Consider the following 16,914-nt stretch of genomic DNA (forward strand, 5'->3'; position numbering starts at 1 on the left):
AGAATTAAGCTCTCTGAGGCCAAGATTTCTTTCCTTCTTTTTTTGTTGACTGCTATGTCCCTAAGATTTATAATAGTGCCCAGCTTATAATATGTACACGATCAAAAGTTCATGAAGAAATAAATGTTTTAAAACTGTTAATAACTAACTCAATGGACATATGCCCTTCCTCTTCTTTATATTGAAGAAATATTTCAGGAACATTTAAAAATATTTAAAAATTTTACTTAAACAATTATTCAGATTAGTGATTCTCAAAGTGTGGTCCCCAGACCAGCAGCATCAGCATCTTCTGTAAACTTATTTAAAACGCAAATTCTCAGGCCAGATCACAAACCTACTGAGTCAGAAATTTTGTGGGTGGGGCCTGTTTCTAAAGTCTTTCTAGTTACAAGCCTTCTAGGCCACTGTGATGCATGCCCAACCAACTGTATCATTGATTTGGACTCACATCTGTGTGTCTATTTTCTTTGACTATTTGCCTCCAGTCATTTCCAAACATTATTTCCTCATTCACTGATGCTAAGTTTTTAATTCATTTTTTACTGCACAGGATGACTTTCAGCATTCATTTTTAATATTCAGGCACACTATACTCTTGACCATCCCAGGTGTGGCACTATTGTGGATTCTCCAAGAGATGTAGGAAAGTTAATCTAGTCATACATGCAACTGCTTTATTCTTCTAAAAAGTGAGATTTTTTTATAGCTCTAGACAGTGATTAATTCATTCTGTGTATTGTGCCAGATTTTCATTTGATAATAAATTACTGATGGAAATGACTTTCAGATTTCATTGTCTTCATCTCAGAGTAAATAAGTTACTTGGTAATGAGTGCATAATATTCATGAGTTGATCTTTCAATACATGCATGTACACATGTACACATACAAACACAAGTTCTATTTTAAATATTTATACTTTTTAATTCTCAAAAAAAAAAAACCAAGGTCAGTAAGGCAGCCACTGGGATAGGAAATATTTGCAAAGATAGCCTTTAACCACATATTATTAAGGGTCTATAATTATGGTAGAACAGTACCTATTTACTTGAAATATTTATTGAGAAGTACTGACCATGACTAAAGAAGTCTTTCTTACCAACTCATGTTTATTCTGAGGAACAAATCAGGTAATGTAGTGAATGTGCTATGAAAAATGTAAAAGATGACATATATATCAAGTATTATTATCTTATATTACAAATCCATTTTTTGTCCTTATGTTAGTTTTTTTAGTATAACAACTTACATTTTAGAACAGTTCAGCTGTATTTTTTAATCTATAACTCATGAGGAAAAATAGGAAAACAGGTTTCCTGTGCAAACCCAAACTGATTAACAGTACCTTCTGGAATGCATGCTTGAGAATATCCTGAGGCCAAGTCTAGATTCACTCAAAGAGTGCACGGATCCATTCACAAGGTCTGCTATTGGGCAAGAACAGGAAGTGGTGCCATTCTGTGCAGTACATTTGAAATCCCAGATTGAGGTATTTGTGTAAAAGCACTTTGAATATGAGATAAAGCGGAATGATTATTCAGAAAATCCCTTTTATTCAGCTGCAATCACAGTTCATCTTCAGTCTTTAAAATTATAGTAAATAAAAGAAACAGCTCCAAGTAGTAGTTGTAATTCATTATTTTAATGAAATAATATGTTTGATAAGAAAAGCCTTTGTGAATCCAATATCAAATTTAATACCATATCCTCATTTATGAATAAGCCTAGAAACTTTTACTTAGTCAAATCACATCATAGAGTGGGTTCAGTGAAAATTTTCATTAGTGTTGATTTATACATATTAAAAGGATTTTAATTGTGAAAATAATATATATACATGATTTTAAAATTTAAGCAGTATACAATAAAAAGGAGGTCTCTCTCCCATCCCAGACCTCATTCCTCTACGCCTGTGCCCAAAAGCAACCCCTAAGTTTCTTCTGTATTTTTTCAAACCAATCTATTTACATAAAAAATACATATATACACATACACACATACATACATACACACAGATAAATACATGTATACAAACATATTACTACATACATACACACAGACAGACATGCAAACACAAAACACCCTTCTGTACATACATGGGAACAAACTGTAAACATAGTTGAGCAACCTGCTTTTTTCATTCAACAATGTAGCTTTGATAGCATTCCTTATTGGCACCTGTGTGTCCTCAGCTGATTTCTTTCATTTTCTCTTAATTTTGTGTTAACATTTTTATATAAATAATAATCCTCTTATAAAATTTTCTGATGATACAAAGACCTGTGTGATAGCATCAAAGATGAAGCTTATACCAACAATCACAGACATTTATACATAGCACTAAACAGATATGCAAACTTAATTCTCATATATGGTGCTTAAGGACACAACACTCAAGCTACTCAGGAATTGTCAGAATATGTAATCTGGTTTGCTAGTGTACTGATTATTTAATTTATTAACAATTTTAAAAGCTTTATATTTCAGTCTGAATATATAGATCATTTATAATAATACTTTATATAAAAGGTTTAGTATCAAATTTAAACTCTCCATCCATTTCTTCTGTGTGAAGATTCATTATCAAATTCTCTCATGTGTAACAAGGTGTGACTTCTTATTAAAACTTTCTAACATCCTTTAAGTTCAGAATACTTATAAGTTTAAATAAAACCTTTTGTTCAGATTTCCCACACTAATTTCACTCATGAGATTTCCCTTCTGAATGAGTTTTCATATGTTTGGTAAGGGATGCATTTTGTTTGAAGGCTTTTCCACATTCATTACATTCATAAGGTTTTTCTCCAGTGTGGGATCTCTGATGTATTACAAGTTGTGACTTTGCATTGAAACCTTTTCCACATTCATTACATTCATAGGGTTTCTCCCCTGTATGAGTTCTCTGATGTACAATGAGGTGTGACTTTTGGCTAAAAGCTTTCCCACATTCATTACATTCATAGGGTTTCTCCCCAGTATGAACTCTCTGATGTTGAGTAAGACCTTCAATTTGTTTGAAGGCCTTCCCACACTGATTGCATTCAAATGGACTTTCACCTGTATGAGTTCTCATATGGTAAGTAAGAGATGAGCTATGTCCAAAGGCTTTTCCACATTCATTACATTTATAGGGTTTCTCTTTAGTATGAGTTCTTTGATGTATAATGAGGTGTGACTTCTTGCTGAAAGCTTTCCCACATTCATTACATTCAAACGGTTTCTCACCTGTATGAATTCTCATATGTTTAGTAAGGGATGAACTATACTTAAAGGCTTTTCCACATTCATTACATTCATATGGTATTTCACCTGTATGTGTTCTCACATGTTCAGTAAGAGATGAGTTATACCTAAAAGACTTTCCACATTCCTTACATTCATACGGCTTCTCGCCTGTATGAGATCTCGCATGTTGCATAAGGTTTGAGCTATGTCTGAAGGTTTTCCCACATTCGGTACATTCATAGGGCTTTTCCCCAGTATGAACTCTCAGATGGTCGGTGAGAGCATGTTTATGACCATGGGCTTTGCCACACTGAACACACTCATATGGTTTTTCTCCAGTATGAGTTCTCTGGTGTACAACAAGGTGTGATTTTTGGCTAAAGGCTATCCCACATTCATTACATTCATATGGTTTTTCCCCTGTATGAATTCTCTGATGGTCAACAAGTCCTTGTTTATGGCTGAGAACCTTCCCACATTCATTACATTCATACGGTTTCACTTTATTCTGAGTTTTTTCATGCTTAGTAAGAGATGAGCAATGGTTGGATGATTTCTCATGTTCTTCTCCAGTTTGAATTTTGTCCTGTTCAGCATATTTCTTGCCAGTTTGAGTTTTGTCAGGTCCATTAGATGAGCTATAGGTAGATGATTTCTCACATTTTTTTCCAGTTTGATTTTTGTCTTTCTTTGTATCAGATAAGCTATGGCTGAATGATTTCCTATGCTCTTTAGCTATATCAGATTTCTTTTCTGCACAGTTTTTTATGTCACCAGATAAGTCTAAATTCTTTCCATGCGAATCAAAGTTAAGAAGCTTTTTTTTTGAAGGAATATATTTTGTACTCACATTTTTTTTCCGCGATGAACTACGTTCATGGCTCTTTTTCTTAGTCAGAGTTGTTCTCTTGAATGCAACTTCCCTAAGGATTTTGTTTTGAGATTTCTGGTGGTTCTTTAGCCAGTCATCATCTTGATGGACTTCTTCTAAAGTGAAATTCAATGAGACACTTTTGTGAATCTTTGCACTCTCATATTTTGGGATACAACTTATAAAGAAATGCCCTGTTGTGGGGTTGAATCTTTATTTGAACCTAGTATCCTAAAGGTCTTGGAAAAGACCCTGATCCTGGGAAAGACTGAGGGCAGGAGGAGAAGGGGATGACAGAAAATGAGATGGCTGGATAGCATCACCGAATCAATGGACATGAGTTTGCACAAACTCCAGGAGATAGTGAAGGACAGGGAAGTCTGGCATGCTGCAATCCATGGGGTAACAAAGAGTCAGACATGATTTAGCAACTGAACAACAACAACAAATTTTCCTAAAGTGAATGAAATATCAAGTGCAAATATTCCTGTCATTTTGGACTTGAGGGGGAAAGTGCTGTAGTAGAGACAGAAAAAGAAAATTGACAATAGTGATTAGAAAAAACTTTGACTGTTTATAAACATGACCTTGCAACCTGGGATAAAAGATGAAATAAACACAAAAATACAGCAAATACAAAAAAAGAGAGATGAAGCTAAAAGAGCTTGTAATTTTAGCTGACACTTTTTGAAGTCTCTCCTCAGCCCAAACTTCCCAGAATTAATAACTGCAAATCCATGCATAGAGCTTGTTTCCAACAACCTAAACTATATTCATCCAAATCTTCATAGTCACAGTCAGGGACAGCAGGCTCAAGCCAAGATGTCCAATAAGAGTATATCTTGTAAAAATTTGGACTCTAGTCAGTTTCCACTGGGTGCTAAATTTTAAAATATAAGACAAGTATTATAAACCCATATCTTTCCTATGTAAACAGAAAGTTCATCAGCACAAAGAATAAAGCATATATCCACAGAAAAGCAGAGATGTAAGATGTGTCCTCAAAGAGATCATTTACATAATCCCAATACCTAATGGCTTTCTAGTACTGGCTCTAGTCCTTGGCTGAAGTACCATCCCTTAGGTTACAAAAGGCCTTATAATAAATTCCTCCATTTACTTAGGATAGCACAAGTAAAATTTTGTTATTGCTCCCCAAAGAGCCAAAATAAGAGAAAATAAGTAAGCTCATCAAAGAGTACTGAATATAGGTGACTGAGGGATTAAGTAGAAAAGGATGTTCTACTGCTCCCACCTATGATTAATATAATAATGACATTCCTGTACTAAAACACATCTGACTCTTACGTTAAAAAGAGTGTCTGACTCTTTGCAACCCTATGGACTGTAGCCCACCAGGCTCCTCTGTCCATGGGATTCTCCAGATAAGAGTACTGGACTGGGTTGCCATGCCCTCCTCCAGGGGTTCTTCCCAACCCAGGGACTGAACCCGTGTCATCTGCATTTCCTGCATTGCAGGCAGATTCTTTACCACTAAGCCATTGGGGAAGCTCCTTCTCTGACTTACCTGATGATTTTACCATATTATAAAATTCACAGTAATGAGACTGGCAAATAAACTTTATGACACTGGATTTGCAGTGTACACAAATACTTATTTTCCAATAGTTTGCTGTGGAGCATACCATCCCGTCACTCTAATTGTCAATTATAAATTTTAAGCTAATTCCCAACTCTAAGCAATTGCTCACATTCTTTCCTCCATACACTATACAAGTGTACGTTTTGAGCTATCTTCTCAACCCAGGCTTCTGTTCTCTGAGATCAAACTCAAACTGACGGATGTAAGCAGCCACGTTTTTAGTATATGATCCAACTTCTGGTTGCAAGCAACTGATTGGACAACAGTAAACATCAACCCTAGCTATCCAGCAATTTTCCTAAGAACTTAGAATTGAAGCTTGAAGACTTCTGTTAGCTAGATATGGACATTCCATATGTAAAAATCAAACAACTTAGGGGCTAGGACCACCATTTTGGGGGTGGTCTTTATCAACTATGGACATGGAAAAACAGAAAAAGCTTCAGGATAGGAATTAAAGAGACACAAAAGGAGAAACAGATATAAGAGTCTCCAAGATTTCAGGGAAAAAAAAAAAAAGATATAAGAGTCCCCATGATTTGCATTCCATGGGGTCACAAAGAGTCAGACACAACTGAGCAACTGAACTGAACTGAATAGCCCCCAAATTAGCAGAATATCCACAATATCTTTTTAAGTTTCTTCTAACTCTGAATTTTTAAGATTCCATGAGTTTCTCAAGGCCAGAGGGACCAGTGTGTCAAATGACAAATGAAGAGAATCCATAGTTTTTGACTCATCCATTCATGGCTCCAGTTCTGCCTGTCTTCACTTTTCTTGCTGATGCTTGGTGTTACAACTAAAAACATTCCTAAGTCATTTAATATGTGCATTTTTGTCATTGCTACAGTGACTCTATTCTTGGTTCAAGTTCTTACTATTATCCTTGGAGGTTCTTCAAAGAAGGACTATTTTTTATTCCCTGAAATGACTGCTCGTTCTAGTGAGTTCCATGCTTTGGTTTCTGAAGTTTCAGTCATTTTAGCCTAAAATTTATGTCTTAATTACTGTCTCAAATTCAGGACAGGCTGAAAGCCTTAATTACATGTTCTGCCAGACCAGAGTCCCCTAGTATTATCCTACCATTATACCAGATAACTAGTTAAGAGTCTCCTCTCCTCCCTCAAGGTAAATTTCTCTTGTGGTGATATTTATCTTTTCCAATTGTCAATTGGGACCAGCCAAATCATCATTATAAGAGGTTCTTGTAATATTACACCTCAAGAGGAAAGGTTTGAGTTTTGATCCCTTTCTTCCCAGAAGGCGATTTGCCTCCATCTCTCCCAGCATCTTTGGGCATTGGAAGATACAGCCTTTATCATGCTACAGAAAAGTTCTTGTTATACTCTTTCTCTCAGGATGCTTGCATCACTCAAAATTTCCTAAATGAAAAAGGAGCTGGCAACTCCAGTTCTTCCTACTGTATCTATACCACTACTTTATACATACTTATAAAAATTAATCTACTCTATGGGAACAAATCTCTTAAAAGTTCTCCATAAAAGCAATGGTATTTCCCAGCCATATATTCAAACACCATAACTCCTTTCTGTTTGAACCCAGTTTTTACTTTATCCATGTAATGTTCTTTCACCACTGAAATAACTATTTACTTTTTCCTGAAATAGTGACAGACTTTATTTATTTGGGTTCCAAAATCACCACAGATGGTGACTGCAGCCATGAAATTAAAAGACGTTTGCTCCTTGGAAGAAAAGTTATGAACAACCTAGACAGCTTATTAAAAAGCAGAGACATTACTTTGCCAACAAAGGCAAGAGCTATGTCTTTTGCTAGTCAAAGCTATGGTTTTCCTAGTAGTCATGTATGGATGTGAGAGTTGGACCATAAAGAAAGCTGAGCACTGAAGAATTGATGCTTTTGAACTGTGATGTTGGAAAAGACTCTTGAGAGTCCCTTGGACAGGAAGGAGATACAACCAGTCCATCCTAAAGGAAATCAATCCTGAATATTCATTGGAAGGGCTGATGCTGAAGCTGAAACTCCAAAACTTTGGCCACCTGATGGGAAAAACTGACTCATTTGAAAAAACCCTGGTGAGCTGGGAAAGACTGAAGGCAGGAGGAGAAGGGGATGACAGAGGATGAGATGGTTGGATGGCATCACCAACTCGATGGACATGAGTTTGAGTAAGCTCTGGGAGTTGGTGAAGAACAGGGAGGCCTGGTGTGCTGCAGTCCATGGGGTTGCAAAAAGTCGGACATGACTGAGCAACTGAATTGAACTTAACCGAACTGCAAGGGTTAGGGAGGAAATGGAAATAATGATGGTGGTATAGACCATGGGTCTAGAGCAGTTCACAGAGAACATGGGGAGATGGAAAGTAATGAGGGGCAGGAGCATCACGCCAAGAGATTTGGAAAGAGGACAGATTTAAGAATGTCTGAATACCTAAGGAGAGAAATTTGATACTATGGGGTCTCAGAGTACGGGTGAACAAAGGGAGAAAAGCTGAGGATATTAGGAAAAGGGGGATAATTTTAAAAAGCATTGCTTTAGAGAGGTAAAGGCTCCCCTCATAGCTCAGTCAGTAAAGAATCTTCCTGAAATGCAGGAGATCGGGTTTCAATTCCTGGGTCAGGAACATCCCCTGGAGAAGGAAACGGCAACCTACTCCAGTATTCTTGTCTGGAGAATCCCATGGACAGAGGAGCCTGGCGGGCTGCAGTCCATAGGGTTGCAAGAGTAAGCAAGAATGGGATTAGCTAAGAAAACAGTTAAAAGGGTTCACTACCCTTTCACAAAACTGAGCAATGGGAAGCCTAGATGAGAAAGGATGGCTATATATGAATGGGTCAGTTAGGCATCTGATTGGTACCCAAGGTTTAGAGCTCTGTTTTTCACCATTTTTCCTAACATCACCCAAGTAGTGTAGCAGACTGCGTTAGTGTTCCTTGTGGATTACTCCCCCCAGCCCCCCTGCGTGACCATGTAATCCTCCCATTCCTACCCAGTTGAATTTGGGAGTGGAAAGGTGACCTGCTCTGACTAAAGAACCAATAAAATGTTAAGAAGAAAGAGATATCTACCACATCCAGTGATTTTTAACTCATCATATGGTTCCATTCCTCCTTCTTTCCCTCTGTAATGAGATCAGAATTTGCCAAATAGGGACTGCGCTTTCAGTGTAGGTCACAAGAAAATGTGGGAAAGGACTGCAGCTTGAGCAAGAAACAATTCTTTCTTTTTGTAGGCCACTAAGATTTGGGGAGGTGGGGGGATCTTTCTTTAATGGGGCATAACTCAGCCTACGTTGACTGATACAAGTGGTATAAGCAAATTCCCGTAAATCACTCTGGCTCACAGCTATAGTGACTCTCATACGAGAACCTCCCATGTGGACAGGCCCACAGAAGGAGGAGATATCAGAATCTCCAAGGTTAGAGAATCTTCGTAGTTTGAACTCCTATTCCCTCGGGAGATTTTTATATTTTTCTGCTGCTACTTCCCGGTTAAGAAAGAAGGGTCTAGGACCTTTAAGAAGAATTTCAGAATAAATTTTCTTTGAAGAAGAAACCAAGAAGGTGCCAAACCCAGGCACGTAAGGTTAATTAATATATGACAAAGGAGACAAGAATGTACAATGGAGAAAAGAGAGTCTTTTCAATAAGTGGTGCTGGGGAAACTGGACAGATACATGTAAAAGAATGAATTTAGAACACCTTTAACACCACATACAAAAATAAACTCAAAATGGGAAGAAGACCAAGTCCTATAAAACTCCTGGAGGAAAACACAGGCAGAACACTCTTTGACATACTGCAGCGATCTCTTTTTAGAATTTCTCCTAGAGTATTGGAAATAAAACCAAAAATATAAACAAAAGGGACCAAATTAAAAGTTTTTGCATGGCAAAGGAAACCATAAATAAAACAAAATGACAACCTACGGAATGGGAGAAAATTTTTGCAAATGACGTGACTGACAAGGGCTTAATCTGCAAAATATACAAATAGCTCATTTAGCTCGATATCAAAAAAAACCAAACAACCCAATCAAAAAAAATGGACAGAAGATCTAAATAGACATTTCTCTAAAGAATACATACAGGTGGCATACGAAAAGATCCTTAACACCACTAATTATTAGAGAAATTCAAATCAAAACCACAATAAGGTATCACCTCACACCAGTGAGAATGGCCATCATCAAAAAAATCTACAAATAACAAATACCAGAGAGGATGTTGAGAAAAAGGAACCTTCCAACACTGTTAGTGGGAATGTAAATTGGTACAGCCATGATGGAAAACTATATGGAAGTTTCTTAAGAAACTAAAAATAGAGCTACCATGTGATCCTGTAGTCCCACTCCTGGGCATACATCTAGAGAAAGACATAATGAGAAAAGATACATGTACCTCAATGTTCATTGCAGCACTATTTACAATAGCCAAGACATGAAAGCACCTAAATTCCCATCAACAGATGAATAGACAAAGAAGATGTGGTATATTTATACAACAGAATATTACTCATCCAATAAAAGGAATGAAATAATGCCATTTGTGGCAACATGGATGGACCTAGAGATTATCATATTAAGTGAAGTAAACCAGACAGAGAAAGACAAACATCATCTGATACTGCTTATATGTGGAATCTAAAAAAAAAAGATACAAATGAACTATACAAAACATAAAGAGACCTACAGACCAAAGGGGAAAGGGGCGGGGGGGTGGATAATTTAGGAATTTGGAATTAACATAAATATACTACTATATATAATATGGAAAATCAACAAGGACCTACTATATAGCACAGGGAATTTTACTCAATAATTTGTAATAACCTGTAAGGGAAAAGAATCTTTAAAAAAAAAAAAAAAAATATATATATATATATATATGATAACTGAATTGCTTTGCTGTATACCTAAAACTAATACAACATGGTAAATCAACTATACTTCAGTAGAAAGAAAAGATATATATATATATTTTTAAGTAAATAATAAAAGCATGGGAGAAAGAAAGAATTCCAAAGTTATCATGAAGAAACTAGAAACTCACTTCCATTGGTTCCTGTTTCCTTGGTTCTTGCTATTTCACTCGAGCCACCTTGTTTGGGTCTCTTCCCCTTCCCTAGCCATGGCTCTTCTCCTTTTTCCAACTTGGATATCATGTCTGGTTTGAGGGCCTGATACCCTACTCATGAGAAAAGACAGACATTGAGTGTCAGAACAACAAATATCCCAGAAATCAATCCCTAACATCTGGGTTTCAGAGCTTGTAAAGGATAAAAGACTATGTGGCTTCAGAAACTTCACAGTGCAATGCCCAGGTACCCCATCTGAGTAGATCCTCCATTTTCAAGGCAGGAGCACACGTATTCTGCCTAGTACCCAAAGGGATTACAACTCTTTGATTCATAAAAATCGAGGATAAACTTATCAAGGGCATCAGAGAGAAGGCATCACAGTAAGTATATTTTGAATTACAAAGGAATTGTCCTTACCCATTGAGGCTAGGTTGCTGTAATTCTCCAGCATCACATCCTTGTACAGGCTTTTCTGAGCAGGATCTAGTTGCTCCCATTCCTTGCTAGTAAAAGCCATAGTCACATCATTGAATGTTACCGATCCCTGTAAAATAGCACATTCCTAGTTTAGTCTAATGTTATCCACATCAGTGAGAGATTTGGACAAGATAATAATGACTTGTTCTTACCTGTCCATTCACTATTGATCATAAAGTTATTTTTTTTACTCATTTTTGTTTTTGAGAGACAAAAACCACATTAAGAAATGTCCCTATAATAGAATGAATGTTTGTGTCCCTCCAGTTCATGATTGAAACCTTGCCCTCCAATGTGATGATATTAGTTTTGGGAGAAAATCAGAATTAGATGAGGTCATGAGAGTGGGGTTTTCATGAATGGGAATAGTGCCCTTATAAGAGTTATGACAGAGCATGCGTCCTCTCTCTGCTCTTTCTGCCAAGTAAGGATCTAACGAGAGGTCTGAAACCTGGAAGAGGGCCATCACCAGATCCCAAAGAGCTCTCAGACATGCAGCCTCCAGAACTGTCAGAAATCAGCTTCTGCTGTTTATAAGCCATTCAGTCTAAGGTACTTTGAAAAATACCATATGATTATCAGAGAGAAAGACAATTACAACAAACATTAGAATCAGTCTTCATCTTTATAACTAAACACTACGGATACAGAGTTCTGAGGTAGAACTGAGACCCTTGGTTTTTATGAGCAGTCAAAAAATCAATTATGTTTGGAAGCAAAAGTAAGATATTTAGGCATGTAAGGATTTGGCAAGTATATTACCCATGAACTTTAAAAATAAAGAGAAGAAAGGAGGGAGAAATCAGGAATGTGGTAGGGAGAGGAGAGAGAGGAGAAGAGGAATCATTTTTAAAAGAAGGAAAATTGGATCAGAATAATTTTGAGATTGGGAAAGACTTAATAATATACAATAGAGAACTATGAATAATAAAGCCAGTAAAATGTCTAGTTACATCCAAGTCACTTGATAAACTTTCTTGTGCAGTTGTTATAAAAATATCCTTGGACTTCCCTGGTAGTCCGGTGGTAAAGAATCTGCCTGCCAATGCAGGGGACACAGGATTGATCCCTGATCCAGTAAGACCCCACATGCCACAGGACAACTAAGCCCATGTGCTCCAACTACCAACCCCACACTCTGGAGCCAGAGAGCCACAACTACTGAAACTCACATGCCCTAGAGCCCATGTTCCTCAAAAAGAAAAGCCACCTCAGTGAGAAGCCCATGCACTGAAAGTAGAGAGTAGCCCCTGATCACTCCAACTAGAGGAAGCCTTCAAGCAGCCATGAAGACCCAGTGCAGCCAAAATAAATTAATTAATTAAAAAAAATTTTAATCCCTAAAATCAAGAGGTATGATGTAAGAAAAATAAGCAGACAAAAGATTGGTTGTGGGTGGGAAGAAGGAATTAAATAAAGCATGTTAAAGTTCTCTTATTAGGTAGCTACTGTAGAATTTTGAAGCTAATAAATATGTATTCAAACATGTCTGTTTAACATTTAAAGATCACCCCCACTGCCATAAACCACCAATCAATTAGCTGCATGTGTCACCAATCTCTGAGCTCACAAACTTGCAGTCACTGATTCCTATAACTCCTGTCATTAGTTGTTACTGGCTTCCCAATCACTGAGCCAGCATGGTCCTTCCTAATTCCAAAATGACTGATCCCAGCAAACCTTCCAATTACTAACAGCAACAGATCTCCACAGTTACTTGCCTTCATAAAGACTCTGATCACATACTGTCACAGGTTCCTCAACTATTGATACCAGTGGAACATATTAATCTCCACCTCAGATATGACCCCCAAATATTATCAATCCACATTGACACCAACAGAACCCTTACACAGTGGCCTTTACAGAAACCCTAACCACTGCCAATAAACTCCACTACACACACCCTTTTTAACTATTTTCTTCACCTGCTTGCTTTTTTAAATTTAATATTTATTTATTTGTCTGCATCAGGTCTTAGTTGCAGCATGTGAGATCTAGTTCCCTGACCAGAGATCAAACCCCGGGTCCTCTGCATTGGAAGCATGGAGTTATAGCCACTGGACCACCAGGGACGTCCCATCGCCTGCTTGCTTCAACCAAAACCTACTTGTCACCTGAGGATGCTGCTCCCTTACAGTGTTCCCCAATAAAAGTTGTTTCCCCACCTCCACCCCAAACTTAGAGCCTTAAGATGCAGTAAATTACACTTTCAACTGTTTTTCATTCATGCTTCAAAACCCCTATCTTGTTTAGAGTATCACCAGGCTTTAACCCATTAACATTCTGGTTCAATGATTCACTAGAAGGACTCACAGGGCTCAGCATATAGTTGTACTTATAGCTATGATATAGAACAGCAAAGAATTCAAAGCAAAATAAACTAAGGAAAAAGGAGCATGATGTGAAGTCCAGAGGAAGCCAGGAACAAATTTCTAAGAGTCCTCTCCCAGTAGGGAGCTTCCCTGGTGACTCGGACAATAAAGAATTTGCCTGCAACGTAGGATCCCTGGGTCGGGAAGATCCCCTGGAGGAGGAAATGACAAGCCACTCCAGTATTCTTGCCTGGAGAATCCCATGGACAGAGGAGCCTGGCAGGCTACAGAAAATAGTGTCGCAAAGAGTCGGACAGGACTTAAGTGACTTAGCACGCCTTTCTACTGGGTCATCCTCACTGACACACACAGTTGTCTCATTCATCTGAGGAAAATCCTCTCTTAATCTCATGTCCCATCCAATATCCATTTCTTTGCTCCCCTTATCAGGGGATAAACTTTAAAACTCTTAAAGTTGTCTATACTTGCTGTCTCTACTTCATTACCTCCCATTCTTTAACTCTCCCACCAGATTTTACCCCTGTCATTCCACTCTAAGAGCTCTAATCAATCAAAATAACCACGGAACTACAACTTGCCAAAGTCAAATTCTCTGTAGTCATACTCTGGGGACTGAGTACTCCCATTGCCTTGAAAACCCTGATGCTTCTTTGACAACACATTTATACAGTTTTCCTCCTGCCTCAGTGGTTACCTCCTACCGCCTACCTCATTCTTCTTCTTCTCCTCCCCTCTCCCTCTCCTCCTCCTTCTTCTCCTCCACCAGAACTCAAAACATCAGACTGACCCAGAACTGTTGACTTTTTGCCCTCTTTTCTCCCCTGTCATCTCTTCCTAGATGATTTCATTCAATCTTATAACTTTAAATGCCATCTGTACGTTGATCCCTTTCAAATGAGGATTCTTCAGTCTAAGTCTCTCCTAAGTTCTAAGTTCTCTCCCCTTTCATATGAGGATTCTTCAGTCTAAGTCTCTCCTAATCTAACAGTTAGTTAACATCTCTACTTGAACATGTATGTAATGGGCTTCCTGCCACTGTTCAAACAGAACTATGGCTTATCCACCCTGGCTCTCCTTTAAGCCATCAAATCAGGTCTTCTCCAACACAACCCTTTCTCAGAAAATGGAATCTACCAGTTCCAAAAAGCCTAGGTGTAAATTTTGATTCTTCTTTTCCCTCTTGTTCCATATCAGTAGTCCTACTGGCTCATCTCCAGGCATATTCTAATTCTGATTTTTCATTTCACCTGTGAACCCCAATCATCATCTCTTACCTTTACCTACTGCAATAACTACTAACTCACCTGCCTGCGCCTCCGCACTCAGACGGGAACAATTCCACCTCTAACAACCACAGACACTGTAATCGCTGCCTCCCGTAGACATTCCCATTTGCGACCCCCACAGTCCTCCCCAATCTCTGATACACCCCAAAGCCCTTATTTCTGATCCCCGCGGCCTTCCAGACTCCGACTTTCCGGTGACTGCCGCAGGCCCCTCCCCGCCACCACTGTCCCGCAGATCCCTCAAACAGCGATTTCCTTAAACTGCAGACAGCCCTCTAGCACTATTCCTTAACTCCCTGAGGATGCTAAGATCACCCTCCCGCCCCTGCAAAAGGCCCTTCAGCATTGACTCCAATTCCCAAATCACCTATTTCACAAACTACAGTAACCCACCAGCCACTGATGCCCGGTTAAACCACAGCTGACCACCAGACCACCCCGCCCCGGCATCGCGCTCACCGCAGCGCTGCCCCCGGGCTTCGACATAGCCATCTCCGGAAAACACTCGGCCTCTTCGGCTGTCCCTGCACTCCTCCTCCGGTTCACGGTCGCTGGCTTTGTCGGGAACTGGGCGCAGGCGGTCGCCGACATGGCGACCACCCGGAGGGCGGCCTCGGCGGGTCGGGCAGCTGCGATGGCGGCGCCCTTGAGTCTGGGTCATGGGCGCGGCCATGTTGACTGAGGCGCCGCCGTACAGCGGAGACCCGGCTGTTGGGGAAGGTTTGGAGGTCCGTGGCCCGGATGATGAGATGCGAGCTGGCAGAAACCGGGTTCGCAGAGTGCTACTTGCAGAGTGCTTCACTGTGCGTGACACCCCAGTCCCGCTACTCGGAGGTTTCGGTTCTTGAGGACAGAATGTGGAGTTGCTTTTCCCAGTCACTGCAACCAGCTGCGGGGAAACCAGGAATTGCCGACCATCGCAGACTCCAGAGAGCTGGGATAATGAGAGAAACTGGAGGGAGAAAAAGGAAATGCCCAGTCGGGCAGATGCCATAGATGTTTTATAGAGAGAGAACGCTAATCTTGGAAATTTATTTCATTTATGGTATGAGAGCACTGAGAAAAAAATGACTCACCGAATTAAGTGAACACATCGCTCCTCAGTGAGAGCCAGAGTTCGATGGTGATGTTTCAGTCCAACATTGTAATCAAGCAATTGGAGTAGAAATAATTTCTCATTGGGCCATTTCATGCACAAACGTCACTCATTTAACAATTATGTATTGAGCTTTTGTAATGTAGGCAGATTGGATTGCTTGGGTTTGCTAGATAATGAGAAAACCGTGGAGATTCAGACACAGCCTTTATTCACCCTGTTGTGGAATTTACAGTGGGGCAGGGGGCCGGTAAAATTATCCCAAATATTTTATTCTTTTTTTCCAGAGTCAAACATAGCCTGTTTTGCACCTTCCAGTTATATGTGCTTTAAAAAAAGAAAATCCAACCGAGTAAATTAGAGTATCTAATTGACTTTATTAAAAGATTCATGAATGGGACAGCATTTCATCTTACAAACAGAAAGGCCATCTGAGGAGCTATGCAGAATGGAGTATTTTTAAAGGTAGAAAAGTGCTGGCGCAGGGGAGTTAGGATTATTTAAAACGAGGTCACTTTCCTTTGAGGAAAAGAAGGGGATATCCCCAGTCCCAGCAATGTCTTCCTAGTCTTCTGACATCAACTTAAGGGCAAATTATGTTGTAAATATTGTGATGCCTAGAATTCTAGCATGAGTCCCATTTTTCTCTACTCCCTAGTGTTATACCTTTGTGAGAACCCCTAACTTTCAGTGCAGGAGGAACGTGTGGTTGCATGGAATATTATTCCCATGATTAGATCCCAAATCAGTTGACTTTTCAGTTCAGTTGTTCAGTTGTGTCCAACTCTTTGTGACTCCCTGGACTGCAGCACACCAGGCTTCCCTGTCCATCATCAACTTCCAGAGCTTGCTCAAACTCATGTTCATTGAGTTGGTGATGCCATCCAACATCTTAGCCTCTGTCTTCTACTCCTGCCTTCAATCTTTCCCAGCATCAGGGTCTTTTCCAATGAGTCA

The 16,914-nt window shown here is 39.2% G+C and overlaps 1 protein-coding gene across 2 annotated transcripts in view; it reads right to left on the minus strand.

Moving 5' to 3' along the window:
- ZFP37 (ZFP37 zinc finger protein) overlaps positions 1 to 15,723 on the minus strand; it is a 48,032-nt gene extending 32,309 nt beyond the window's left edge. Inside the window, exons 1-4 of one of the 2 annotated variants that reach the window (XM_043453535.1) lie at positions 15,321 to 15,720; positions 11,180 to 11,306; positions 10,735 to 10,869; positions 4,079 to 4,215 (exon numbers count right to left, since the gene is read on the minus strand). In XM_043453535.1, the coding sequence (XP_043309470.1) occupies positions 4,079 to 4,215; positions 10,735 to 10,869; positions 11,180 to 11,306; positions 15,321 to 15,452 (531 nt within the window). In that variant the 5' untranslated portion in view covers positions 15,453 to 15,720. Of the gene's footprint in view, positions 1 to 1,625; positions 4,216 to 10,734; positions 10,870 to 11,179; positions 11,307 to 15,320 lie in introns of those variants that run through there. The other variant, XM_043453532.1, reaches the window with a different exon arrangement.
- Positions 15,724 to 16,914: the final 1,191 nt, after the last annotated feature.

This window comes from Cervus canadensis, chromosome 30 (assembly GCF_019320065.1).
Source record: "Cervus canadensis isolate Bull #8, Minnesota chromosome 30, ASM1932006v1, whole genome shotgun sequence".
In the NCBI taxonomy this organism is placed as follows: domain Eukaryota; kingdom Metazoa; phylum Chordata; class Mammalia; order Artiodactyla; family Cervidae; genus Cervus; species Cervus canadensis.